Source organism: Chaetura pelagica, unplaced genomic scaffold (assembly GCF_000747805.2).
Source record: "Chaetura pelagica isolate M959 unplaced genomic scaffold, ChaPel_1.0 scaffold193, whole genome shotgun sequence".
Taxonomy (NCBI): domain Eukaryota; kingdom Metazoa; phylum Chordata; class Aves; order Apodiformes; family Apodidae; genus Chaetura; species Chaetura pelagica.
This window is the reverse complement of record NW_009952562.1, coordinates 523455-550119: the sequence shown is the minus strand read 5'-3', so window position 1 is coordinate 550119 and position 26665 is coordinate 523455. Positions and strand designations below refer to the sequence as shown.

At 48.9% G+C, this 26665-nt stretch overlaps 1 protein-coding gene across 1 annotated transcript; it reads left to right on the top strand.

Annotated features, from left to right (window-relative positions):
* The first annotated feature begins 801 nt into the window (after positions 1 to 801).
* Positions 802 to 26131, top strand: SLC43A2 (solute carrier family 43 (amino acid system L transporter), member 2). Its single transcript, XM_009993296.1, has 13 exons — positions 802 to 991; positions 8067 to 8256; positions 9191 to 9246; positions 9952 to 10028; positions 16058 to 16150; positions 16521 to 16654; positions 17078 to 17280; positions 17885 to 18028; positions 21552 to 21690; positions 22035 to 22167; positions 23065 to 23138; positions 24823 to 24946; positions 25754 to 26131. The coding sequence occupies exons 1-13, from the start codon at positions 832 to 834 to the stop codon at positions 25913 to 25915; spliced, it is 1689 nt and encodes a 562-aa protein (XP_009991598.1). The 5' UTR covers positions 802 to 831; the 3' UTR covers positions 25916 to 26131.
* Positions 26132 to 26665: the final 534 nt, after the last annotated feature.

Below are 26665 nucleotides of genomic sequence, written 5' to 3'. Positions count from 1 at the left end.
TCAGCTTGTCTAAAATGGCCACCTGCCTCATTGCCTGGGCTTGGCCCTGGTGCTCTGCCCATCTGGGCTCCCTGGAGCAGCCCCTTGGTCAGCCGGGCCTGCACCCAAACCTCTGCTGGGCCTCGGGGACTGGGGCTGGAGGGAGTTCATCTGGCTGCAGCATCCGTGGGGCAGCCCAGGGATGGCAGGGGGCTGGCTGGGCTGGCAGTTAGCAAAAACGTGTTCCTTGCTGTGGTATAAACTGTGTATGTAGGACTCGTGGCACGTAAAGAGCTGTGCTCACCTTCCAGAGCAGGTCTGTGCTCCCGTGTGGGGCAGAGCAGGCCTGGTGGGTCACTAAAGCCACTCTCAAGGCTATGGGGTTGTGTCCTCAGCTCTAGACTCTGCCTGCAAGCAGCTGGGAAGTGGGGGTGCTAGTTGAAGCCCCCCACTCTGGCACATGTTTCCTTGCTGCCTGATTAATGGGCTGCCCTCCCCATAGGGGTGCTGGAGCAGTGGGCCCCGGGCAGCTGTTGTTTGCTGCATTTTCATACCTGTTGCTTGGGAAGTGGAACGGAGTCCTTGAACACTCCTCTGTTGCCTGGTGTGTGTACTGGAGGGGCTGCTCCAAGGACACCTGTGCTCCCCCATCCCTCCAGGTAACCTGGCAGGCTGGTACTGGTAATAACAGGTTTTACACCTGAGTGCCTTTCGTTCAGCAAGGAGAGATCTCTGAAACCATGTTTTTTGCGCTCTCTCTGAGCAGCACGTGCTGTGCCTGTGAACTCAAGGACCTCGTTCTGGTCCCTGCAGGTTTTGAGACTCTGGACCAGGCCATCTTGTCCCACAGTCATGGCACCCACGCTGGCCACCGCCCACCGCCGGCGCTGGTGGATGGCCTTCACTGCCATCATCGAGAACCTGCTCTTCTCTGCTGTCCTGCTGGGCTGGGGATCCCTCCTCATCATGCTGAAAGCAGAAGGGTTTTATTCCTACCTGTGCTATGAGTCAGGTAAGGATGATCTGGAGACTTGTGACTAAGCTGCTGAGGTTTGCTGGTGTGATTGCTTGGCTTAGGGTGGTGTGGATCTGGCTGGAGCAGGGCTGAGCTCTGGGTCAGTCTTGGGGCAGAAGGAAGGGATGGGTGCTCCTTTCCAAATCTGATGGCATCCTTGTGATGGTGTAACGTGCCTGTCCTTGTTGTTGCTTTAAGTGAATGGAAAAGAAGCCTTAAAGATCAGGTGAAGCTTTCCTGAAAAGCCTTTTCTACCTTGAGTTCTTTCTCTGCATGGTGTCCTGGCTGATCTCTGCAAGGGGAAGGCCCAATGGATCCTGAAAGATGATGATCTGCAGGGTGGTTATAATGAGATTGTAGGAGGAAACTATGGGCACTTTTTCTTTGGTGGCAGGAAAGAAAAGGTCCTGGGTGAAAAAGTGATTGGAGGAGTCCTGTGCTGCTGTTGAAGTTGTAGAAGTAAATACTACCAATGTTTTATTCCTCTCCCTCTTCAGCACCCAGGATATGCTCAAACCAGGCTTAATCTCTGGAGATCCACCTTCTGGCCCAGACAGAGGAACTGGTCTGGGGAATCCTGCAGTACAGTAGGGTGGGCAGTGGAGTTCAAAGGAGCTTGAGTGTGAAGGTGTGGTGGATTTGGAAAGCTGCTTTAGTGATAGAGTGTTTGCATGTGCCCAGAGAAGGGAATAGTGGAGTGAAGAGAGGCAGGAGTTAGGAGTTTGGGCTCTGTCCAGGTGTGTGTGATGGTGGATGAGATGAGAAGGTGGATCAGCCCATTCAGGGCTGCTGAGCATGGAGCTGGAATGGGAAGAAAGAGGTGGAAATAAGAGCATGCACCCCAGAGCTCTCGGTAGGTAATGGCTGAGGGCAGTAGGGGAAGTGTAAAAATGTGTGGAAACAAAGTCCAAGCAAAGAGTGTGTGTGAACAGTTGTGATAATACTTTTGGTTTTTTTTCTTGTGTATCAGCTGCTGTTTCTGATCTGCTTTGCCTGCCTGTGGGCAGCTTTCTCAGCCTTGTAGAGCCTGGGTTGGTGCACCTGGCAAACATGCATGTGCTGGAGTCCTCTGACAGCTGTTGCTTGGCTGCTCAATTTCCTTCCTCTCCTCTGCTCAGTGGGATGCTTCCAAGTGTGTCTGTGGCAGTGTAGATCTCCAGGCTGGGCAAGGGAGAGTCCTCAGCTGCTGGAGACTGTTTAGGACTTCTGTTCAAGGCTGCTCTGGCCAAGCCATGGTGACTTTGTCACAGGCCTGTGTAACAGATCTCATTAAACCTCTCAGGTGGAGGCTTTTTGCCACTGAGATAAGACACATGAGGGCTGATAAGCAAATGCTGACTGTCTCCACAAGCAGCCATTTTCCTGTCTGCTTCCTGAGATGTGCCCTGCTGACAGGAGCCCTGCCTCACTTGGGGCCCACCTCCTATTCTTTGCTTTGATTGCTTTAAATTCATCTGCCTTTGCCCCAAAGCAGCAGATTCACCTTGGTTTCTCACCCACTTTGGCCAATCTGTGGTCTTTCTGGCTCTCTCCATAGGATTGTCTATGCCACCGACCACAGGGAAGATGCAAATGTTTGGACTGTGGTGAAATGGCTGTTCTGTGGGCAATTTCTTTCTCCCACTGACCCACCTGTGCCCTGAGGCAGGACAGCTTGAACTCTGAAAAGAAATTTATCTAGTCAAATGTTCTCATTGTCCTCAAATATCTGGCCATCACTGCTGAACTCAGTGAGGGCTTGTGATGAGCACCTAGGACCAGTTGTGCTGGTTCTCTGGTTCATCTGTGCTTACTTTCCTTTCTCATGTTTTTTGTGTGCTTTGTTGTTTTTTTTCTCCTCCTTGTAATAATCTCAGTGATTTGATAGGGAAGAGTCCTAGCTCAGAGTGTGAGGAGAGCAGACTCCCTGCATCTGTCTGCAGTGGTCACTGAACAGCCAACCTTCACCTTTTCTGGGATCAGGGTGACCCAGTGGTTGCCTTTCTCAGCATAACCTGCTGAATCCTGCAGCCCGAGCAGGTCCTGGGCTGGAATGTTGGTGCAAACAAATTATAACTGGTAGCCTTTGGGCACTTGTTGTTCCTGGTGCTGCTGTGTGTGTGTAAGTGTTGCAAAAAAACCTGATTTTTCCTAATGAGCCAAAGGTTCTTGGCAGGGCTTTTTGTTTGTCAGCAAAAGCTCTTGCACTTTGTGATGCCTTCCAGTGAAAGAGAAAACTAGACCTTGTCCCTTCTGCAGGCTCCTCTCTGAAGGTAGCAGCAGCTGCCCAGAAAGTGGCTGCAATTCATGAAGGGCTCCTTGTCCTCCTGTTGAATCCCTCCCTTTCCTTGCCTGCCCTTAGCTTCTGGTATTGGTTTTTGCTCAGCCACCCTGCACATGTGTGGGGTCTGCTGGACTCAGTGGTGTGAGGGTGAGGATGGACACCTAGAAAAAAATGCACACAACAGTAACATGTCTTTTTAAACAATTGTGCAACAGGGTTTGTGTTGGGGGGAGGGTTGTGCCCGTTCTAGGCAGCAGGTTTGGCCACATCCTGAAAGGTATGTTTGAAATTTGCTGACAAGGAGCCTGGTTGTGGCACTTTGTTCCCATTTTAATTTTACTACACTACTGCTTGGCCTTTAACCAAACTGAAGCAGCATCTTTCCCTGCAAGTGCTGATTCTGCAGTCTTTATCAGGATTTGGGCCTTATCAGCCATTGGGGAATTTGATCTGCTCAGGGTCTTGTGTTGCTGTGATGTTACAGGGACTGTGAAGCTCAGGGCTTGGGTCTGAGACATGCCTTTTTTTAACAAAAGGTAATCTTGAACTTGATAATCTGTTCACAAAGAGCAGAGATAAGGAGCCAGTTGAACAGAGACCCTTCCTTTAAGGCAAAGCTGCAGAAAACCAAAGGGATGATAAGCTCATTCCTTTACAGCAGGTTAACATGCCTTAACATGGGCACAGGGGGAAGGTGCTGCCTTACAGCTCTTTGCTCTTATTTATTTGGGGGCTCTGGTGAGGAACTTGCAGTCTGAAGGTCCCTCCCAAGCTGGTGAGATGAGACAACATCTTGTGGAAGGGCTGCACACACGACCCTATAAACAGGAAAAGAGTAAATGTGGTAAATGTTCAATTTCTAGAGGAAGCACACTGTGCTGAGCAGCAGCTGGGGGTAGTACTGGGGAGCTGCAAGGGAAGGTGCTGGCCCTGGGTGAGAATTGCTGCAAAACAAAACCACAGCTGGGCAGAGAATGGGAGCGGGGTGCCCAGAGAGGGGTCCTGGAAGTGCAAGTGGATGAACAGGCAGAGAGGGAGACTGGGATCAATTGCATTTGCAGTGGTATAAAGCAAGAACATCTCCTCCCAGTTCCCAGAAGTATGACACCATCCTGAAAAGAGAAAACATGTTCTTATGTGGGCAGACTGCAGATCAGTTGTTTGCACATGTCTTTCACGGATATTTTTTTTGAACCAATGTTCCCAGACTCTCTGGCCCTGATTTTTCTTTATTTATTTTAAAAAGAGGAAGGTGAGTCTGTGCAGGCTGTGTCCCCCAGATCTATTGCTGGGATGGCTGGGGGGGTCTTGCCTGCTTAGCTCAGTCTGAGCCATGAAACAAGATGAAAGGAAACCTCGTCTCTACCATCTGAGATGGCAGTCACTCCTGAAAGAGCCTGACTTGTTCCTCTGGTAATGTGGTGTATGCCTGGGATTTGAAGAGGTCAGCAAAGAGTAGTTAATGATTGACCCTCTCATGAAACCTACAGCTCTTGATTTGGGAGAAGGGATGACTTTAAATGTTCCAGTAACGGCCTGAACAAATCCCAGTGATGAGCTTGACATGAATGATTACCAAGGCAGCCTTCCTCTCACCTAACCTGTCAGCCTTTAAATAGTAACTTGAACTACTAATTGGGCAGTAGAAATCCTGCAGCTTGTAGGGGGAGTGCTGTAAAAATAGGCAGTATGTTCTTGTAATTGGTGATAAAGACTTGCAGCTTCTTCTGGCTTGTCAGTGGGAAGGCAGTGGAGCATGCATGGGCTGAGCCCGTGCTGCTGGCTCACTCTGGTGGCATCAGACCTGGCATCCTTTTGTGCATGTGGACTTGGCAGGAGATTCTGGGGAGGGCTCCACTGTGGGCACAGAGACAGCCCTTCCCCACAGCACTGCTGCAAATGGAGCCAGGCACATAGGAGACTTTAGCCAGCAGTGTGACATGCACTGATCTGGAACAGGATCTGAGCTGTGATTGAGGGAGCTGCTGTTTGTGGAACCAGGTGTCTTAGGGAGGTGAGTAGTTGGGCAGGTTCTCTGCCCATTAATCTCCTCCTGGCTGCATGTCATTCGGATGCTGCCACTTGCTCCCATGTCCTGGTGTCCTGCTGGCACATGGATGAGGTCGCTGGACCCTGTGCACTTTGCAGGCACCTGCAGCCCCTCCAAAATGTTCTATTTATGGAGGATCAGAAGGATGTCAGGGTGCCAAGGGCTGCTTGAATCATTTCCATTACGCCTCAGTAGATCTTCTCTTGTTGCTCAGGGGCTGCTTCTATTTTGACAAACAATTTGTATTTCCACATAGCACTGTTGCCTGGCCCCTCCTTGGAGCTGGCAACAAACAGCTGTAAACAAGGTGGTTGGGACAAGCAGGGACTGAGGTTTGGTGCCCTGTTCCCAGGCACCCTGGCTGCAGCAACCCCTCGGAGAGGGCCAAGTTTCCTTGCTTTTTCTGAGCTGTGTCCTCTCTGCCTCCCAGTGCTGCTGCCCACCCTGCCTGCCGTGGCAGGCTCTGCCAGCAGGCCTGTGCTGCAGCAGCTCCTTGGGGTCATGTTGCAGCCATAGATGTCAATAGATGAACAGTAATTGGTCTGCTTCTGGTTGAAATGCTGAATATTTCTGCTTTGAGATCCCTTCATTAGGAGAGTTGACAGGCTTTTTCACGTGTGCAGCCAGAAGTTATAAGGTCACTGCACTGTCCACATCCCTCCACCCTTCTTCCAGTCCACAGCTGAGCTCTCTGTAGAGTGCTGACACAGGGAAACCACTGCTACTTTGTCACTCCTTTTTTTTTTTCCCCCTTGTTTTCCTGAGTTTAACCTCTCACCCACATCTGTTTCCTATGAGTTTTCTCTGTGGGGAGCCCAAAAAGCCTGATGCTGTGGGTGAAGCTGTGTGCCTCTGCCTGCCTCGTGGAGATACTGCCAGAAGTCAGTGTTTAAGATCCTGGGACACAGCAAGAGGAGATTTTGAGGGAAAGATGGATGAGAAAGGTTGAGATGTAGTGTGTAAACTGCAGAGAGCCTCCCGAGTCTGTCCAGGGCTGATTTCTAAGGATGTGACTTGGGAGCCTCAGGCTGGAGTGCTGTCACTCCAGAAGAGATGCTGGTGGGACATGTGGCCTTTTGGGAATACTTATCTGTGGTTCTCTCTGGCTGTCTCCATGATGAGAAACAGGTCAAATTATTTGCACATGGCAAAGGGAAGGAACAAGCAGTCATCAGTGCCACAGGTAGTTTGAAACCCTTTAGTGAAGGTGTTGATGTGAGCAGTGTAAATGGAGAGAGGAGCTGTGTGCCCTCCCTGCAGTGCTGGGATGTGCAGAGGGGGTTTGCAGGCAGCTCAGACACCAGTATCTGAATTCCTGCTTTTTTTTGTGATTTGTTTGCAATGGACACAAAGCTGGCAGGGTTGTTTTGGCCAGTTAGGAGAACCAGGATGATACCAGTGACTCAACAGTGCTGAGGCTTGGGTAGAAGAAGGGAAGGAGCTGCAGGACAGGGCTGTGTCCTGAGACACAAGAAGGGCAAGAGCAGCCAAGGGGATCCCCTGCACCAGCTGAGCAGTGAATGTGAAATCACTTGGACGTGAGGGAATCCTGCTAATTAACTAACTGACCAGGGTTCACTGGGAATCACTAGTCTTGCTTCACGTGGCTGGTTATGTAGGTGACTTCTTTCTCTGTTCCTCCTTTAATATTGAACATCATCAGATCAATTATTAAATATGGAGGAGAGCATTTCATGTGGCTGGCTCACAGCAGCAGTGAGAAAAGCAAGTGCTTTGTCATCCCAGCAAAGGTTACTTATAAGTCAGATAAGGATTGAGAGAAGGAGTGGAGTTCTCTAGAGCTCTGAGTTAATAAAAATCTAAAGGCACACATGCTGGCTGTAGGAGCTGTTAGCCACCTTGGGATAGGCTGGGAAGAGGAGCAGAGTTGACATGGGGCAGTAAAACTGCTGCTGCAAAGAAAGGGGAACTTCTTTACTCTTTTTTTTAAAGTTGTTTCTCTGTTACACAATGTGGGCTCTGTTCAGCGTGGGAGTTTGCATGCAGAGCTCCTCATGTAAGGACAAGAACAGAACTGGAGATACAATTGATCTGTATGGCTTAAACCCCTTTGGAAAGAATAGAAAATGCTGATTATCGGGCAGAAATTAGATGCATCAGCCTGCTAACAAACAGAAGGCAGGTGAGCTGCCAGCCCTCCTGGGAACAGGGCAGTTAAATGCAGGAAGGATATTCTGGAGCCAGGGCAGCCAGGAAGCAGGGTGGCTGCTGCAAAGCCATCCCTCATCCTGATGCCTGCAGTGAGAGTGGGAAGCTTGTTGTTGGAGCAGCCTGGTGCTCTGTGCCAGGCCTTGTCAGCCCAGTGTCCTGAAATAACTGATTTGGCTGCAGTTATTGCTCCCACTTTAGTCAGGGAAGAGATTGGTGAGAACATGCCAGTTGTGGATTAGGAGGACCTTATTTTTCTATCAGTCCCTTCAGGTTCTGCTGGGTTTAGTTCCCTGCAATGGCCAGGACCTTGCTGTGTGTTTTGTTTAAATTGATTTCTGTCCTTAGGTGGTTATTCTGCTGCTGCTTGGGCTTCTTATCCCCTGGGTGCCTGTGCACCCTTTTCCTGCTCCCAACTGAGCTCATAATCATATTCCCCTCATCCTTCTGCTGCTCTTCTCTCCCTTCTCCATTTCTCACTGATGCTAATACAAAGTGGAGTGTGGAGGGGGCTGTGCCTGGTGTGCTGCAACTCTTCCCTTCCATCCTACTGCACTGCAGTGGTGACCCTCTGTCCCTCCCCCAAGCAGAAAACACCACCAGCAGCCCTGAGCAGGAGAACAGCACAGCTTCGGAGCACAAATGGCCTTCCTGCAACGCCCAGGATGAGATGCTGAACTTGGCCTTCACCATCGGGTCCTTCCTGCTCAGCGCCATCACGCTGCCCCTGGGCATCGTCATGGACAAGTACGGCCCCCGCAAGCTGCGGCTGCTGGGCAGGTTGGTGTGGGGCTGAGGGGAGAATTCCCGTGCTGTCTGGGGCAGATGGGTGGTGCTGTGTGGGTGCTGTGGCTGTTGCAAGGGTCCCCGCAGCCTCGGGATGGGACTGGGAGCTGCTGGCCGTGCACTGGAGGAGCCTTGGGATGACTGCAGCCAGCACAATGAGTTGCTCCGTGAGGGAAGGGCCTGGGACTCTGTGTCCACACTTCAGCTCTCCAGCTTTGCTCCCTGGCCAGATGGAGCCTGGGGGAAGAGTAGAGTCATTTGTGAGTCATGGAGGGTTAGCTTTTTCCTTGAGCTGGGAGCTATGTCCTGAGAGGCACACAACCAAGATGTTACATCATTGTTTGTGAGCTGGGGAGTTAACTTGGGGATAAACACATCCAGCCTGCCTCTTGTAGGGCCCTTCTGTGCCATGTGGTGTGTGTTCCTTTCTGCCTCAGTTTACCTGCTTCTGCTGTGGGTTGTAGGGACTAGGGACTTGGGGTGCACAGTGGACCCCAGCACTGCTGAATTCGGTACCAGAAACCAAATTGGTCTGAAGGCAGAGTGGTAAAAATAGGGCAAGTCTGACGTAGACCCTGCAGGAGAGGAGCAGGTAGAGGCTGTGGGTGCTATGACCATAAATGGGTCTCAGGATGAAGACTGCTGCTTTGTTTGGTTACCTCAAGGTGAGAAGACTGAGAAAGCAGGGAATTTGGGTCCAGCAAGAGTCAGTACTGGGAGGAAATGTTGCTGCCTCAGCCCTTGTGCAAGGTTTATCTGTAATACTTGGGTATTTCTCTGGATTTTTCTTTCCAAATTGCCAGCATCCCTCCCTCTTACAGAAATGATACCATGCTTGCTTAACAAGGTCCTGAGGAGGCAGAAGCATGTGTAATTTACTGCCTGTCAGGCTGTCTGCAGGAAACTCATGGTTTTGGTTCCCTTTCAGTGCCTGCTTTGCTGTGTCCTGTGTGCTGATCGCGTACGGTGCCAGCAACCCTGACTGTGAGTAGGCATTTCCCTGCTGAGCTGGGAGGGCTCTGGGGCTGTGCCTTGGGGTTTTTTGGGAAGCAGACATGTGAGCTTGGCACTGAGTGCTCTGTCACCCCTCCAGTGCTGTACTGGGGTCTTGCTGAGGACACAAGACAAGCATCTGCTGGCCTGTGGGAGCTCAGTGGCTCTGGGGAGGGCTGGTATCAATCATAGCAAAGCCAAGTGTCTGAGATAGCCAGGTCTCAGCATTTGGGCAGGGCCAGGTCCTCTAAAGGAGGAATTCCAAACATGTTCATGGCTTTTCAGGGTTGGGAAATAAGTAATAGCACATGGTGTGTAAGCAGCTTTCTCACCAAGGCTAGATGGGGGTTGCTCCTGAAGACCAGGTAGTGAGATGACACTTTGAATCCAGTTCCTTCAAGTAACTCTTTCTTTTAAGACCCATTTAGACAAGCTGCATCAGTAAGTCTGTTTATTAGAGAAAACAGACCCATCCATCCTGGAGAGAGATGATCCCATCCTGAACTCCCTCTTGGAGTACAGCCCTGACCCTGCCTCTCTGTGTGGCTGGGAAGGTGGGTGCTGGATCAGGAGCAGTGTGGCATGTCCCAGGGGTGATCACTGAGGTTTATAGTGTCAGATCCAAAGCCCTCAGGGCTCTGTCTCCTTGCCCTTTGCACCCCAGTAAAAGCTAAGGGCATTCTTTTATTGTTGCAGCCCTGTCTGTGCTGATATTCATTGCCCTGGCTCTGAATGGCTTTGGTGGGATGTGCATGACCTTCACGTCGCTGACGGTAAGTGAAGAGTTATTCCTTGGCTCTTTATTCCTTGCTGGGCCTGCCAGCTGGGCTAGCAGGAAAGAACAAAGTGGGTCTTTTGCCTGAGGCTTGAATAGCACATTTTTGTTTGGTGCGGAGGGTCAGCTACTCTTTTACCTGAAAGCCTGAGTTACTGGGTGGTTATTCCAAGGCTTTCTTTCCCCAGTCCTTATTCTTTTTGTACCTGCCCCTTGCATCTCAGGGGCAGGGGGAGGCTGGGGGAGGAAGGAAATGTTTTTGTCTAGGACTGAAATTGTCATTTGCCTGTATGTGCAGTGCTTAGCTGCCTGGCACAGGCTGGATGTGTGTTTGCACTGGACTGAGCACTGACATGTTGCAGGAAGAAGCAGCAGGGCACAACCCCTTGCAGCTGGGTAGAACCAGCTTTCTGCCAGCACTGTTTGCATCTCACCCCAGGAAAACAGCTCTTGAGCACAAAAGCTTTTGCTCTCAAAAGGGTGGGAGTCCCTCCTAGGTTTCTTTGAAAATGCTGTGTTGTTGAGTGCACCTGGGTGCATCTGTGCATCCTTTGTAGATATGTCTGCTCCATGGATTGTATTGCACGCATTGGTTACTAACTGTCAGCTGGATCTCTGCATTTTGGGGTTCTTTCTGCCTGGAGACAGAGGCAGTATCATCCTCCAATTAGCTGCTTTATTTTCTGCCTCATTAGCCTGATCCTTGTCAGTGTGGCTGAAACAGAGCTGGGTGGAAACTCCCAGAAAATAGTCTGGGAAGCACTGATGTTTCTTGAGCTGTGGCTGAAAACTCAGATGTGGACAGCATTGCCTTAAACTTGCTGTTGAAGTAAAGCTTTCTGCTAAGGTTACCTCCAGTTGAGCAGTGCTCAGACACTGGCTGAACAAGGCTCACATACTGGCTGAGCTCCTGAGACACAAATTTGGCAGGGACTGGGTTCAGAGATCACTGTGTACTGTGATCTTGCTGGGACTCTTGCTTTCATACATTTAGAGCTTTCAAAACTCTGTGCAGATGTCAGTCCCTCCTTCGTATGTAGTGTTGTTCTCTGGAAGCCTCTGTGGTCCCAAGGAGCTATGGTGCAAATGTCATCCTGCCACACTTGTAATAAAAGCAAGGAAGAGAGGAGCACATCAGTTCTGCTGTGGGAGAGGAGAGGATTCCCACCCCACTGCTGCCAGAATGGGTGCTTGTCACTCTGGATGGTTATTAAGGGGTCACAGGTTATTTTAGAGCTACTGGTGATAATAAGAGGGGGGCAAGGATAAGGCAGGAGTATATTGGATGTGCTGTTACTGTGGCTTTTAGCAGCAGAGGAAATAAGCAAAGTCACTTATTAGTGCCCTAATTAGGGAGCCAGTTCTGCAGCACTGAGGAAGTGTGGCTGCAGGAAGAGGTCAAATCTTCCAAGAAGAGACCCAAGCCTTGAGGAGGTCTGAAGCAAGTAGAGATGACACGAATTCAGAGGGAGAGTCCGGCCTCTCTGGACAGCAGTGTGTGTTGTGAAGAGCTGAGGTGGCTTCAGCCCTGACTTCTCAAATCCCAGTTCAAAAATAGTCTAAAGTGGGAGAGGAGCCCTTCTTCACCTGTCTCATGGTGTAGCTGTGGTGGGGACTGCTAAAAGCAGGTGTATTTTGCTCACTGACAGGTTATGGTGTTGTCCCCAAGTGGTTCTGCCTGCAAGCTGAGGTGCTCACAGTTGGTGTGTCAAGAACTTTGGTGACATGGTGATCTCCTGTGGGTCCCTTCCAGCTATGGCTCGTGGAGACAGGGAGTGTGGCAGGGCAGGGACATGGGAATGGCAGGTTCCAGGTGGTGTGGTTTGCAGTGTGCCCAGGAGAGGCTGAAGCTGGAAGGAGAGACTCCAAGGCAGTTTTAAGGACACTCATTCCAGAGAGGCAGTGAGCACTGCTCAGCTGCTGGTGCCAAGTGAGCTTGTTCTGGCTGACACAGGCACCAACCGCCAGGCACACACGTGCAGTCACAAGCCAAAGCAAGGTGACTTCTTCTGCCAGCTGTGGGTGACCTGAGGTGCTCCAGGAACTGGGTCAGACCCACTGGTGTGTGAGCTGGTCCTCTGCCTCTCCAGACAAGGGACAGTGGCTGTGAAGGGAGCCCCTGCAGCCCCAGGGCTTGGGATGCTCCTCAGGTGCTGCAGCTTCAGGTGCTGAAACCTCCCGGGACACCAGTGTGTGTGGGCAGGGTGTGACCTGATGGGAAGGCAGGAGAGAGGGATCCTCAGTGCCTCTGCAAGGGATGAACAGGACCTCAGAGTCCTGGGACAGTACTCCACAAAGCTTTGTCTCTTGGGTTTAAAGCCTTTTCCAGTAACAAGTCCCCAGGGGACCATAAAGCACTGGGCAGGCAGCAGAGCTGGAGCAGGCAGCCATTCCAGGGTGCCTTGCCTTGTGGTTTGGGGAGGAGGAGGAGTGAGCAAGTGGTGCTGTTCCCAGCTCTGGGAACAAGGTCAGAATGTGCCTGTTGTTAAAATGCAGAGGGGAGATTTCTGCCTCGTGACTTGTTTTTAGCCAATATAAGTGAAGATTGGAAATGGAAACAGATCTGTGTTGGTGGCTCTGACAGCAATGCAGGAATCTGGCGCTGGTTCTGCTCTGAAGCTATTTCATGCAAAGAAATAAACATGTGTGATAAATTACCACAAAGAGCCTTTTATAGATTGTTTTCTGCCCTGTTTTCCTTTCAAAGAATTGCAGCTGCCACGAGTACTGCCCTTTAATCGGAGCTGGTGGAGGGGGGGGGGCATCTTTGTGTAGGGGATCTTCTCTGCTCGGAAATATTAGGAAAACTTTGGGCTCTGTGATCTTTTGTTTGTTGGAGAATGGGAGCAGGGGTTTCCATATGCTTTGGACAAAGTAGGCAGTTTGGGGCTTTCCTGGAGAACATATTTTTAGTGTCTGTATAACTTGCAAATACACCCCCGATAGGGAAAACAAAGTTGTGCTGGAACAAGAAGTCTAGTTTTCAATCCTTTGACTTTTCCCACTGTTCTTTCAAGCAGCCCTTGAAAGAAGAGGGAAACTGGATTTGGTGGTAATGCTGTGATATCAGTTGTATATGGATCATTTTGATTATGCACCACTGGAAAAAGATGAAAAAATTATTTAAAAAATTATCCAAGATCTTAAATTCACTGTAGCTCAGATGAAAAAATAATCTGTAAGAGGGAATTGTTTTATCAGTTTAGTTTTATCAGCTTAACAGTCATAGGGTGGCAAAATGAAGTTACAGCATCTTTGGGACAGGTCATGAAGTTAATAATCCATTGAGTATTAGTGACCTTTAAACAGAAGGCATAAGAGTTTCTGTCCCCAGGTCCTGTGGAATTGGGGCTGTCACAGCAGCATGGGCAGAGGTTGGTGGAGGAGTCTGTCCTGCCCTGCAGGGATAGGATCAGAATGAGGATCAGATCCTTCTGGTGGCAGGAAAACAAAGAGCCCACTTGCTCTGTGGCTTGTGGTTTTTTTCCTCTCTATGGTTCATTTTTTCCAATATGTGCTGCTGTAAAGACAGCATGAAAAATGGCTTCATAAATATTGTGTTATTTTAGTAGCTGCTCTTTAGAGGAGACCTGCACAGGCATTGCCAGTGCTGGCACTTGCAGGCTGAGAGGCTTTCTGTTGGGGTATGGACTGCTTTTCCCCTTTGCCTCCCCTCTGCTTCTCCAGGTAGACTCAGATTTCTTCTCCTCTCAAGTACTCTGTTTGCAGTTACTGCTTTGATTGGGTTAGGCAAGACCTTAAATCTCCTATGCCCAATTTATTTTAATCTATCTGCTTGCTTAGTGCCAAATAGGCTTTTAGGAACTCTGGCCTTTCTAGGACTTCTGTTCCTATCGAGGCAGGTTTAGGTTTTCCTGGACATCTCCTGGTCAGATTTAGGTTTTCCTGGTTGCTCTCAGGCCTGCTCTGTGTCTCCAGTAGCCCCCAGAACAGGAGGATCCACCTGGGAGTTGCTTCTCTGTTCTATGAAAAAGGCTTTTTGTGATCTCTGGAGCTCTGGGGAAAACCAGTCTGAGCCAAGAAGCAGCTGTGTTTGTGGAGCTCTTGCCCTGCTCCCAGCTCCCCAGCAGGAGCAGCTGTTTGTTGTAATTTTTGGAGATTATTTTAGCTTTGGGTATTTGAAATGAAATGAATGCCCTGCCTGGTGACAGTGACTAGCCTTTTTACAACCTGCATGCACTGTGTTCTGCAGATGCTGTTTTCTGGGCTGTGTATTTAGGCCACTGCTTCCAAGAAGAGATATTTTTTTAATGCCTGGTAACAGACCTTTGGATCCTTCGCCGTTTCCTGCCTGCAGCTCCTGAAAGCAACCCCTTGGCAGCTCTCCCACATGCAGGGCTCTGGGGTGGGTGTGGGGATCCTCCTGCAGAGCAGTGCAGTGTTTTTTGTGCCTGCTGGGGGTTCACCAGCAGGCTGGGCACATCATTGCTGCAGCTCCCTGGCTGGGGTCATCTGAGGACCTGGAGACTGCACTGCATAGGAAGCTCTGCAGTGAGACAGAGATGATCAACAGCCAGATGGATCCTGGAGTGTTCCTGCACAGGAATACTTGCCTTGTAAACATGCTGCTCCTGCCATGACACAAGCCAGATCTGCTTGCCTTATATGCTGCTCCTGGGAAAGATGGATTTGTTTTTCAGCAGTTGGAAGGGGAATGTGATGACAGTGTTTGCTTGCTCAGGCTCGGCCTAATAGTCTCTGACTCATTTTGTTCAGTAGCATCTCTATAAAACACAAAATGCTGGGTATGTTTTCAGTCCTAGAAGGCATCTGCAGTGTCCTGCTTTGTGGTCCTCTGAGGCTGACGTGGTGGTGATGCCCAAAGTGAATTTGGGTAATAACTGACCCAAAAAAGGAGGTGGGAGGGAAATCTGCCTGCAGCAGAATCTCTGCCTTTTCACCAGCCTCAGAAGGTATGGGCTGAGCTCTGCAGCCTACAGCTCCAAACCTGCTCCCTGTAATTTCCAGCTTGCAGGCCATCATAAGTTAGGGGTGGAAAGTTGTTCACTTCTGATTGTTTAGAAAAACAGGGAGGTCCTCCTTTCCCAGGAGAAGGTCTCACAGCTCTTCCTGCCTCCTCCACCTGGCTTCTGGATCTGGAGTGGAAGCAGGGGCTGGAGAGCCAGCCTGGGAGTGCTGCTGCTGTTGACGTGGCAGAAGTGGCTGCTATGAGCTGCTTCAAGCTGTCCCTGGAGAGAGCTTTGTTTTCCCAACAGATCCTTGCAGAACCAGCCTGGTCTGCTCTGGTGGTGCCATCACACCTGATGGGAGCCTGCTTCTTGCTGCAGAGTTGTAGCTGCACAAGGCAAAAGAGCCTTGGATGTCTCATGTTGGTGATTGCCTTCCTGCAGCTGAGCCATGCAGCTGAAGAGCAAGGAGCAGCTTTAGTCCCTCTTGTACAGGCTGCTTTCACAGTAGTAGCCAGGGCCCTTACTAGAAATGGAAATGCAAACAGCAACACAGTTTGTGTTCCTTCTTGGTGTAAGAGGAACTTTCTGCTCTACTGCAAAGATTTAGGTACTGACCATGGGTGCATAAACAAACCTGGCAGTTCAGGGTGTTGCAGAGTGTCTTAGAGACTGTGCAGCTATCACAGCCTGTGTCTAACAACTGCTGATGAAAAAGAGGGTGATATGTGGAGAATTTGGTGTATTTTTTTGGTTTTGGAGAGGAAAGAAGGTGGTGGCTACAGACTTGGAGTAAGGAATCCTTAAAGAAAGCAGAAGGGCTGGAGTAAACACTTCTGTGCTAAAGTTAACCGAGGCACAGTATGCTGTCAGTCTGGAGAGCAGCAGTGTCACATCAATCTTGGCCTGTAGATGTTCCCTGGCACCAGAGACACCAATGGAACATCCTGAAAAGCCAAGTCATTCTTGAGTAAAACTGGCTGCTTTGGATTCTGGTATCCAGGAGTCTTACTTCTGAATGCCAGTATCTTCTAAAGAAAACTTCCTTCCTTTTCCTCCCTTGGCAGCAGCCTATTTCAACCCATTTTTCTTTCCCCAGCTGCCCAACATGTTTGGTGACCTGCGTTCCACGTTCATTGCTCTGATGATTGGCTCCTATGCTTCCTCTGCTGTGACTTTTCCAGGAATCAAGGTGAGGCTGTGGGATCGTGACTCATGACTGGTGTTTTGCTGGAGTTTTGGCACCGTTTAGCAATAATGTGGCAAGAAAAGAGGCACTGTTTGTTAAAGCACTTTTCTGGATATGTGCAAGATCCAGTTCCCGTCTGCTGAAGACTTCCCAAGTGATTGACTCAGGAACTCCACAAACACTGTAAAGAGAACAGTCTGTTTGTTAATAGACCTGCTTGTCACACAACTGTTCTTTGTTGCCACTTGAGTAAAACCCATTTTAAATGTAGCATGTTTTTCTTTCCCACAGCTTCCTTTCAGACTTCATTCAAAGAATACTGAAGTATATTTCTGCTCTTGTAGCCAAAACCATCTTCCCTTGTGATTTCCAGGTTATATATGACTTTGGGGTCTCCTTTATCCTTATTCTGCTTGTCTGGGCAAGCTGTGCAGGACTAGTTTTCCTCAACTGTTTCTTCAATTGGCCACTGGAGCCTTTCCCAGGACCAGAAGACATGGACTATTCGTAAGTGTCCCAGACTGACTTGGGGGTTAATCCCATCCTTAATCCTCTAGCAAGTGCTGGAACTGCTCATTTAGAGGCGTGGACAGGGAACTCCCTGCCTGTTGTTTATTGCTGCCATTCCTCTTAGGCTGAGGATTTATATCTGCCATTATCCTTATGTCTTGAGTGGTGAATATCTGAAATATGAACTTTCCAAAGTGTAGGAATGATGAAGGAAAATGTCAGTAGTCTTAAGTATTTCTATGTTGACCAAATTGGCTCAGGGAAAGTCTCTGTGCTCTGGATCCCAATGATCTGTGGGTTTGTAGGTGGAAACTAGTGCCTTGAACCCAATCCACATGTAGCCTTTCTGACTTCTGCAACTCTGCTGCCTCTGATTCCTCATCCTGTGTTGCAGCTGTCATGCTCTTTACTGCCCAACAGGGTGAAAATAAAGTTCAGCTGGCTGGGATTTGACCACAAAATCACTGGGAAGCAGTTTTATAAGCAAGTGACGACCGTGGGGCGGCGTCTCAGCGTGGGGAGCTCCATGAAGGGCCCCAAGGAGCCAACAGCTTTGCAAGAGAACAACAAGCTGTGTCTGTCTACGGTGGACCTAGAAGTGAAGTGCCAGCCTGACAACACAGGTGTGGTTCCATCAGAGCCCCAGGGATGCTTGTGCTGGCATGAAGCTGGTGGCCTCTCTGCTCCAGATCTGAGATAGCGATACGTGAGCCGTGTGTTGCCACATACCAGCCACCAGTATTTAAATCCAAGTTCAGTTTTATAAGGAATCCTGTCCTATATTTGCCTAAACAGACCATGTGGTGCTGCCAGTGGTGGGGACAACAGCACAGGTAACTGGAATGGCTACAGGACAGTGGAGTTGGTCACTGCTCTCTGTTAGACTGTTGCCATCATGACCAAGCCTTCCTTAATCAGAGGTAGGGCCAAAGCCAGTGGTTTGAAGCTTTCTTTTGCTCTGATCCACAGGATTGGGCAAGCCTTCCTGCTCCCTTGCCCCAGTTACTGGTAGCCAAACTCCCAGCATTTGTAGCTGTTCATTATGGGAGTTTAAGGCCACCAGGTAGTTGCTAACTGTGACCCCCTTAGAGCTGCCACTGGTGCGTGTTGTTGGATTGATTAGCCAGAGGAAGACCTGCTAACCCAGAGGCCAAAGCCTCTTCTGAAATTGTACATGTTTACAAACGTGTGTTGCTTTTTTCAGAGACTCTCTTGTTCTGTCTACAGCTTCTCCATCCTTCATGAAGAGTGTCTTCAGTCCGATCTTGTTGCTCAGCCTTATCACCATGTGTGTCACTCAGCTGAGGCTCATCTTCTACATGGGAGCCATGAATACCATCCTGGAGTTTCTGTCTGGAGATAAAGATCAAGGTAGGGTAACTGGAAGACTTCTTTCTGCTGCCTTGAAACTGGGACCTAACCCAGACTTGGTCCTTGCAGGAGGTCAGGGAGCCTGATTACTCAGCAGATACCCTGTATGTGGCCATTGGTGGTGTTGGGGCAGCTGACAGCTGTGGGGTCTAGCATGGGGCTGGAAGCAGCCCAGGACAGAGGGGCAGTGAGGTAGGTGCTTGAATGTCAAGCTAATTTTAGCCCAGTGTCTGTTAAATATTATTCCGTGCTATTTCCCCAGATGGTTTGTTGGAAGTGGCCTCTCAGGATGGACTGTGATCTTTCTATTTATTTTTTTTTTCAATTGGAAAACCTGTTTCATCAGGTATTTGCTTTGCTTATCCCAAGCAAGCACAGAGCAGAGGGCACATGACTCTCATGACTAACGACTGGACGAGGTGTCTCAGCCCAGCAACTGGAGGTGGGAGAAATGAAGTCATGGCTGTTTTGTGCAGCCTGGAGTGTGCCAGGGAGGCTCAGGCTGCTCACTGCTCTGCCCTTCTCTGTATTTATAGCTCTGATTCAGTACATGGAGCAAACAGGAAAGAGTACATTAGTTTACTGTTGTTGAAAATACCCAGGATTGCAAAACAAGACTTGGCTTTTTTTTTCCCTTCTGTCCTTTGTAGTAAGATCCAGTTTGAACTTGTTAAATCTGGATTGCATGAAGCTGATAAATCAACAGGCACTCCTCTGAAAATAGGAGTGAGCTCTGGGGGAGGGAAGGAAACTCCAAGTGCCCTGGCATTCCCTGAGTTGCTTTGTTCCTTGAGCCTTTGACAGCCTGCAGCATTCAGCTCTTTATCTCCTGGCTCAAGAGCCAATGTAGACATTAAACAGTAAACAGGACAAACTTCACACTGCCTACCTTTCCCAACACAGCTTATTTTTCTGCTTACCTTGTAACTCCTTCACACTGATTATTTTTTTCTTTTTACCTTGGCTTGTTCCACTTATTTCTGTCTTTCATTTTTTCCACCCCTCCTTGGTATTTCAGAATGAATATTAATTTTCTGTGCTGCCAGTTCCATTTAGATCAAGCTCTGTGTTTAAAAAAAAAAAGGGCTTGTGCCCCTTGGGTGTACTGGATTTTTTTTTTTCTATGCCACCTTTGGGATTTCTTCCCATTTTCCCCCTCCTCCTCCTCCTGCAGGCAGCCTGGGCTCAGTGCAATCTGCTCTCTTGGTGTTTCCATGGCATCAGCAAAACAGAGGGATTGTCTCCTCGCAGCAGTGTCAGGCTGCAAGAGCAGTTCCAAGATGTGTTCAGCTCTTTAGAAATGTAATCTGTGGATCAGGAGAGGAAGGGGAGGCAGCTCCCTTGCTTCAATCTTCAATCTTCTTGTTCAAGATCCTTGTTCTTCTTGCAGTTATTTGCTTGACCATGATTTGTTTAGAGAGCTCACTGGGCCTGCAGCTGCTCTCAGGAGCACTCAGCAAGGGAAGATATTTGAGTCAGTCCTGCAAGAGTTGTGGTCAGAGCCTAAATATTCCTGGGAGCAGAACAGGAGAGGGGGATGTGGGGAAAATCATTCAGCTAGGTAGTAGAGCCTTGAAGTTGCAGTGAGGCATTGTGTCCTTGAAAGTCCTGCTTCCTGTGCAGATTAGGGTGACCTGGAGCTATCATAAAACTTAGAGGTGGAAAAAGCAGTCAGCTTGTGGCTGCTTATCTTCTGAAAACCCCCAGGAGGTGGGGGAGAAGCCAAGGAATTTAGTAGCTCTGTAAATGGCTGTATAATCACATTGTAGGAAGGCAGGAGTGAGTAGACCTCTTGGTCTACTGGAATTTGGCTGCATCTCTTAAATTGCCACCATGCTTTCCACTCAGGTAATACTTGGAGCCCTTGGATAGAACCAGAGTGGGCTGGAAAACTCAGCCATGGGAGGTGTTTGCTCAGAGTGGCTTTGAGGGAAAGATGTGTAGAAAGTGGGTGTAAAGGGCTGTGCCCATGTGTGCACCCTTTGTCTGTTTGCTCTGCTACTTCTGCCATATCTACTTCTGTTAATTGCTAGGTATTGTTCCCTTACTTTTCTCTTCAGGAAAGAATGTGGGTTTTTTAAGATGATAGATAAATTGAGGAGGCCCTGTTTTGGAAAGACAGTAGCTGCTACTTTTTTCTTGCTGACCTTAGAAATTTCATTCCCTGCTTCAAGTTGGCTTCTGCCCTTGCTGTTTAGAGCCCAAGATTAAGTGTTCAGAATAGCATGAAGAGGCAAAACATGACAGCATGGCTTGCTTCTTGCCCTCTATTAAAAAATAACCAGAAGAGCAAATCAGCTCCAGGAGTGTTTGTTAGAGGGTGATGCCACCTGTCTCTCTGGTCTACAGCAGTGGCTATAATGAGATGGGATGTGGGGCCACCTCAGGACTTGCCTTTGTGGAGGTAATGGGGGCATGAATGTGAGGTTGGAGTTGGAAGTTCCACTTGGTTTCCTTGCCAGCAACTGGAGCCAGGAAAGTCTCATCAGGTGCCATCCCTGAGGACAGCAAGGCAGCCCTGCTAGGGTTTGCTATAACAGTATGGGAGAGAGAGGCTTGTTGGAAACTTCTCTCTACTCCCAAGTTGATTTTGGTATCCTGGCTGTACTGCTTTGGCTAGATCTAGAAATGCATTAGGAGAGACAAACTAAAATTCTTCTTTGTTTTGCTTACAGTGCTGTAACTTCTGAGCACTCAGTGCTGAGAGGGGCACTTTCAGGATTACATCTTTGGTTCAGAGCTGTGGGGACACCATGACTCACCAGCTCTTGTGTGTGGTCCTTCAGTTCCATCACGTGGGCTGCAGAGGGGAAGAGGAACAAGCATCTTAGGGTGGGGGAACTGTTTAGTAATGTAACAGGAGGGGACAGTTTCTTCTAAGTCTGCTGGCATCAGCTTTCTCTCAAAGCCATGCAGACACTTCTCCCATCTCTAACACAAGGGGAATTTTCATCAGTTTGAGTTTTTAATGATTGCTGCTCTCAGACACTGGGTTTTGCTGCTCATGTCCCCTCCCCTACCTCCAAACTTGTCCACTCAGCACAGAATGGGCTGGCTCTCACAAAATGGGCTAGACCTCACCTTCACAGCCTGGCTTGTCCTTGCTGGAGCCCCCCAGCTGGAGAAGATGTAGCTGCAGCTCCCAGCTAGGCAGGCAAGGTTGGCTGTGCAGAATATATTGCCAGAATAAACCTCACTGGCACTAAGCAGTTGCTGGGTCCTGCTTCTGGAGCCCTGCCTGCTCAGAGAGCTAGTGCAGGACCTGAATGGTTGAAGCAAGTGTGCCCAGCATGTCTACTCTAATGTCAATGCCTCTGGGAGGCTTAAATGGTCTAGTGGGGGCTCCCTCAGCCCTGCCATAAGCCCATGAGTAGGTGGGGTCTGGGCTCTTAATGAGAGAGGTGAACAATGGGAAGGAACAGTTTCTTGTCTTTTTTTTTTTTTTTCCTGTTCCTGCTGTGATCCCACTTGTGCTGGCAACTTCTTTGAAAACCTTTTGGTTTTTTTGTTTTTCCCCCTGCAGTGGCTCTCTACACTTCCATTTTTGGGGTGCTGCAGCTGCTGTGCCTGCTGACAGCCCCAGTGATCGGGTACATCATGGACTGGCGGATGAAGGAGTGTGATGATGGCACGGAGGAGGCGGAGGAGAGCGGCGCTGAGCGGTGCGTGCTGGGGACAGGGGACACAGCCCTGGAGCAGGGCCCCTCTGCTCTGCACTTGATGAGCAGAGGCTGCAGAGAATGTGGGCTCCTCAGTGTAGGAAAGAGTCTGAAGGAAGACTTCCTATATTGTAGCAGGGCAGGCTTAGATGTCCCTTCCAGCCTAAGCAGTAACAGCACTGACATAATCACTCAGGTGTACCTTAGCTTCCACTGGTGGAGATCCCACCACCTCCTCAGCCCAAACTGGTTTAGATGGAGTTCATATGATGTGTGGAGGATCTTGCTGTGAGTTCCAGCAGCTGCTGAAAGCCCTTTCTGTAACACAGCTTTTTCTGTCCTTCCAGAAGTGACAAGAAAAAGAAAAAGCGTGATCGTCAGATCCAGAAAATCACCAATGCCACCAATGCCTTTGCATTCACCAATGTCCTGCTGGTTGGATTTGGAGTCACCTGTCTTATCCCTAACCTCCCGTTGCAGGTGAGTAGGTGAGATGGGGGGGTTGTGCTGGAGGGGCTGGCAGCCTGGCTCCTGGCACAGTGACAGGCAGGGCAGTGCCAGGAGGCCCTGCAAGCCAGAAGAACCAGGTAGTGGCAGGAAGCTTCCTGGCACTGCTGGAAGACCTCTCCACTGCCTTGGGAAACCCAGTCTTAGGGTTGAAACAAATAGTCCCATGCAGTTTGCATCTCTTGAGAGAACCTAAAGAAGCAGCTCCAGTTAAAATGTCAGAGTTGATCCACGATTTACTCACATTTAGAAGTTCTGCAGCTGAGATGTGTAACAACAGCTGCTTTCCTGCTAAGACCCTCCCAGCAGTGCCTCTGCATTAACCTGGGCTCAATTCAAGCTGCTGATGGTCAGAAAACTTGCTGTACTGATCTATACAGCAGGTGATTTCTGCATCAAATATCGTACCCAGCGATACCTGTGGGATTATAAACCTGTTAAAATATTTATTTTGTGGCACCACCTGTTTTCAGCAGAGGAGTTTAGTGATTTTATGCTACACTTCAGCTGTGCTGACGTAGGCAAACAGACATAATTTGCAGACAATATGCAAGTATGAGCAATAACTTGTGGAAAATTAACCGAGTGGGCCCATGAGCACAATGAAGAAGCTTTTTCACCCTGGCCTCAGGTTGCTGGCGTGATCTGCAGTGCCATCTGCTAGTGAGATGTGGTTCCCCTCGGGGCACTATGTGTTAGCCTTGGCAAAGTCAGGAGAAGCAGTGCTTTTGGATGCTGCTGATCTGCCAGGGTTTGGTTCTGGGTTCCTTACTAGAAAGGAGAGGAGCTTTTTTAGGAATGGTTGTATGTTGGGGTCTGGCATACCTAGGTGGCATCTAGGGGGTGACATTTTTCTGCTTCTCTTCCCAGATTCTTTCCTTCATTTTGCACACAATTGTGAGAGGATTCATCCACTCAGCTGTGGGAGGCCTCTATGCAGCTGTGTAAGTCTCTGCTTACCTATAATATATGGCCAGGTTAACTAGGATGGGATGATAAGCTTTCCAGGTGAGAAGATCAGGAAGTGAAGTCCTTGTGGTCAGAGGGGAGAAATTACACCCTCTGTTTGCACTGGATCAAACAACAGTAGCTGGACTGAAGTCCTAGCAGATGCTTGCCTTGTTTAGGAACAGCTAACCCCTTTGGCACAGCTACTGCAGTGAGCCAGGCACAGCTGTAGATGGGCCTCAGGTGAGACCAGGCTATGGACACCAGGATTACATAGTAAAAACTCAAGGCTTTTATATCTTCTAATGAGTAGCCACCTGCATGTGTCTGGGTAAAACATTAACATAATTGAATACATTGCTACTGGGCTGCTCTGAAATTACATTGGTAAAGCATTGCTTAAGATACCATTAGTGATGCCTACTCCCTTTCCCAGAACAGATCATCCATCCTGTTTCCAACTTATCAAGATTATCAATAGCTGAATCTAATACTCTTCCTTAAGTAATGCTTTTGGTTTTGAAAGTCCTGAGCTGTTGGGCAGAGGGACAGAAAAAGCTGTCATTTTTCAGAGAATCACAGAATTGTTTGAGGTGGGAAGGGACCTCTTGAGACCATCTAGTCCAGCCCTCATGCTTAAGCAGGGACAGCTACAGCAGGCTGCCCAGTACTGCATCCAGTTGGGTTTTGACTATCTCCATGGATGGAGTTTCCACAATTCCAGATGCCTTCTTTCAAAGATTTTGGTCCCTGTGTCTGGGGAATCCAGACTAGAAAACCCATGTAAGATTCTGCTTCAAAAATGCATAAACATTTGGCTCCCTGGCAGCTAGAAGCAAAATATTTGTCCTAGGCAAGGTAAATACCTCTTGCTGTGCATATCAGTTTGCTCATAAAAAAAAATCCTGTTTGACCATTGCAATTCTCTGGAACTTCCTAGAGGTATTTTTGCTTTGTGACTTCTTTGAATATTTGAAGGCTTTGACCCACTTCTTTCTTTCCAAGCTTAGTTTAGCATAATCACTGTTTAACCTCTGCTCAGTCATGGAAAGATGCTAGACCTTTCCTGAATTTGTTTTACAAGTAGTAATATCCTGATATTCAGGCCTTTCCTATCAACAGTATCTAGTTTGACATAGGATCAGACTTGTCCTCTAAAAAGGAAGGCACATGCTAACCTGTTGTGCAGGTTTCACTCACTTCTAAAGGGAGCAAATTGTTATGACTGGATGAAAATGATTGCTCAGCTGCAAATGCTGTCATCTGGAGCAAGAGGCCCTGCTTTTAAATTGTAAATATCAACACTCTTCTCCCTTTGCAATAGGAACAGTAGTTGTATAACCACTTCCACCTGCCTACAGTGCAGCTGCAGAACAAAGCAAGTGCTGGATCTGGTACTTCCTAAGTTGGAGAGCTCAGGATGAGAACAGCCTGGGGAGGAAAGCTCCAGCCTTGGCACCAGCTGTGCTCTGCCCTGGCCAGCACTCTGCACACCACTGGGTTTAGCTACAGCCTCTATAAAAAGCGGTAGTTATACCTAAGTTTAGGAGAGAGAAGTTCCTCGTGTTAAGCCTTCTTGGAACTCTGCTCTGTGTTAGCTGGCTGGGAATGTAACCTGAGCTGGTTGATGTGAACAGTCAAGGTGACATATAATAATGCCACTGCTTTCTCTGTTGACAGATACCCCTCCACTCAGTTTGGCAGCTTGACAGGGTTGCAGTCGTTGATCAGTGCCCTCTTTGCCCTCCTGCAGCAGCCTCTCTTCATGGCATTGACAGGACCTTTGGAAGGAGACCCTCTCTGGGCAAGTCCTTAAAGTTAATGTGAAGGCTTGGTGGTTAAGATGATTTTGGCTTGTTTCTTTGAAAACAAAAGGACTCCTGTGCATGGACCAAAGTTAAAAGCAGCTGGAATTCTACATGTTCCACAGTCTGCTTTACCTTGGTGCTGTCCAGGAGACCTTTCCCTGTGTGGGAAAGGAGTCCCTGGCAGGGAAAGCTGTTAACCCTTGTGCTGGTGTGTGGGAAGGGAGGAGGGGAAAAGGCTGCAGGAGTGTTTGCTGCTAACAGTTTGAGTCAAAATCTGTCAGGTAAAAGTGAGTGAACCTCACTGTGTGGACCTCAAAATGCAGTAGAAATACCCTGTTCTCCTGGGAACTATCAGCTCTTATTACCAGTAAATTTTGGGTTGCCAATGCTACTGTCCGAAAAGCCAAGTGGCTCTGGAGGGTAGGGCTGATGTGGTGTCTGAATGACTGCCTGGGCAGTTCAATAACATCATGGCATGGGTTGTCCTGGGGAGAGTCCTGGTCTCTAGGCTACATCTTGCTCTTCAGTCAGCAAACTTGGTGTAAAAGACCTGCAGTTTGAACAGCCCTTCCTGTTCTGTGGAACAAAACTCCTGCAGCCATGGTTCAGAGAGAAACATTCTTGCAGCATTTAGCTTGTACTCTGGGCCCAGGAGTGTAAATATAAAGACATGGAGGCTGTTGCCAGCACACCCTGAGCAGGGGTGTGCCCACACTGGGTGACAGGGGCTGGGCTCTGACACTTCAGCTTACGTGGCTGGGGTGTCTTCCATGCCTGCCTAATTTTTGTCTCTCCTCCTGCAGGTGAACGTTGGCTTGCTTGGTGTGAGCTTCCTGGGCTTCTGCCTTCCAATCTACCTGGTCTGCTACAGACGCAGGCTAGAGAGGGAAAAAAAACAGAAGATGGATGATGCCAAACTTTTCCTCAAAATTAATGGCACTCCCAATGAGGAAGCCTTTGTTTAAACTGGTGCTTCAAGTAGAACCTCCCCTGTACAGGTTCCTACCACATCCGTGGGTTCTACCTGTGGTATAAGCCAGGCTTTTTCTCTCCTGGCTCTGCCGTCTTTGCTTCTCACTGGAGTGAGGGCTGGACATCATGACTGAGCTTTCCTCAGATGGATGGCAGGAGGAGACTTCCCACTCCTCACTCCAGAACACAGGACACTTTTCTTTTATAAAAAGGCCACACAGGTATTTTGTCTTAAAAGCTCCCCTGATCACACTCTACAGTGGCAGAATCTCTGCTAAGAAAACTTGGGAGAGAAGGAATAGAGGGATGGGGGAAGAGGGAAGAAAGCCCATAATTGGAGTTTTCAAACCTAACACACTGAAGTCTGTTTTCTCCCCCTCTTCCCCCAGCCTTGGCTGACATGGGCTGGGGTGCAAGCTGCACTCTCCTCCCTCCCTGAGGCTCCATAATGGTCTTTCTGCTTGATATGCAGGTGGACCCAGTGATTTTAACTGTCTCTCCAGACCTACCCCAGCCTGTTTCTGAGGCAGGGAAGGTGATTTTATTCCTATGTGTATGAGCACAGCTTCAGTGTATTGCTAAATGTTGGCTGCTAGCACTGACAGCTCTCAATCCTTTTATTACTGCAAATGACACAGACTGTGAGCAATGGATCTGCCTTCCACACTGAAATGAAGAGCCTAGTGGACTGCTTGGTCCTAGACTAAGCCTTCAGAGGCCTGGAATTCTTCACAGCCTGCAAA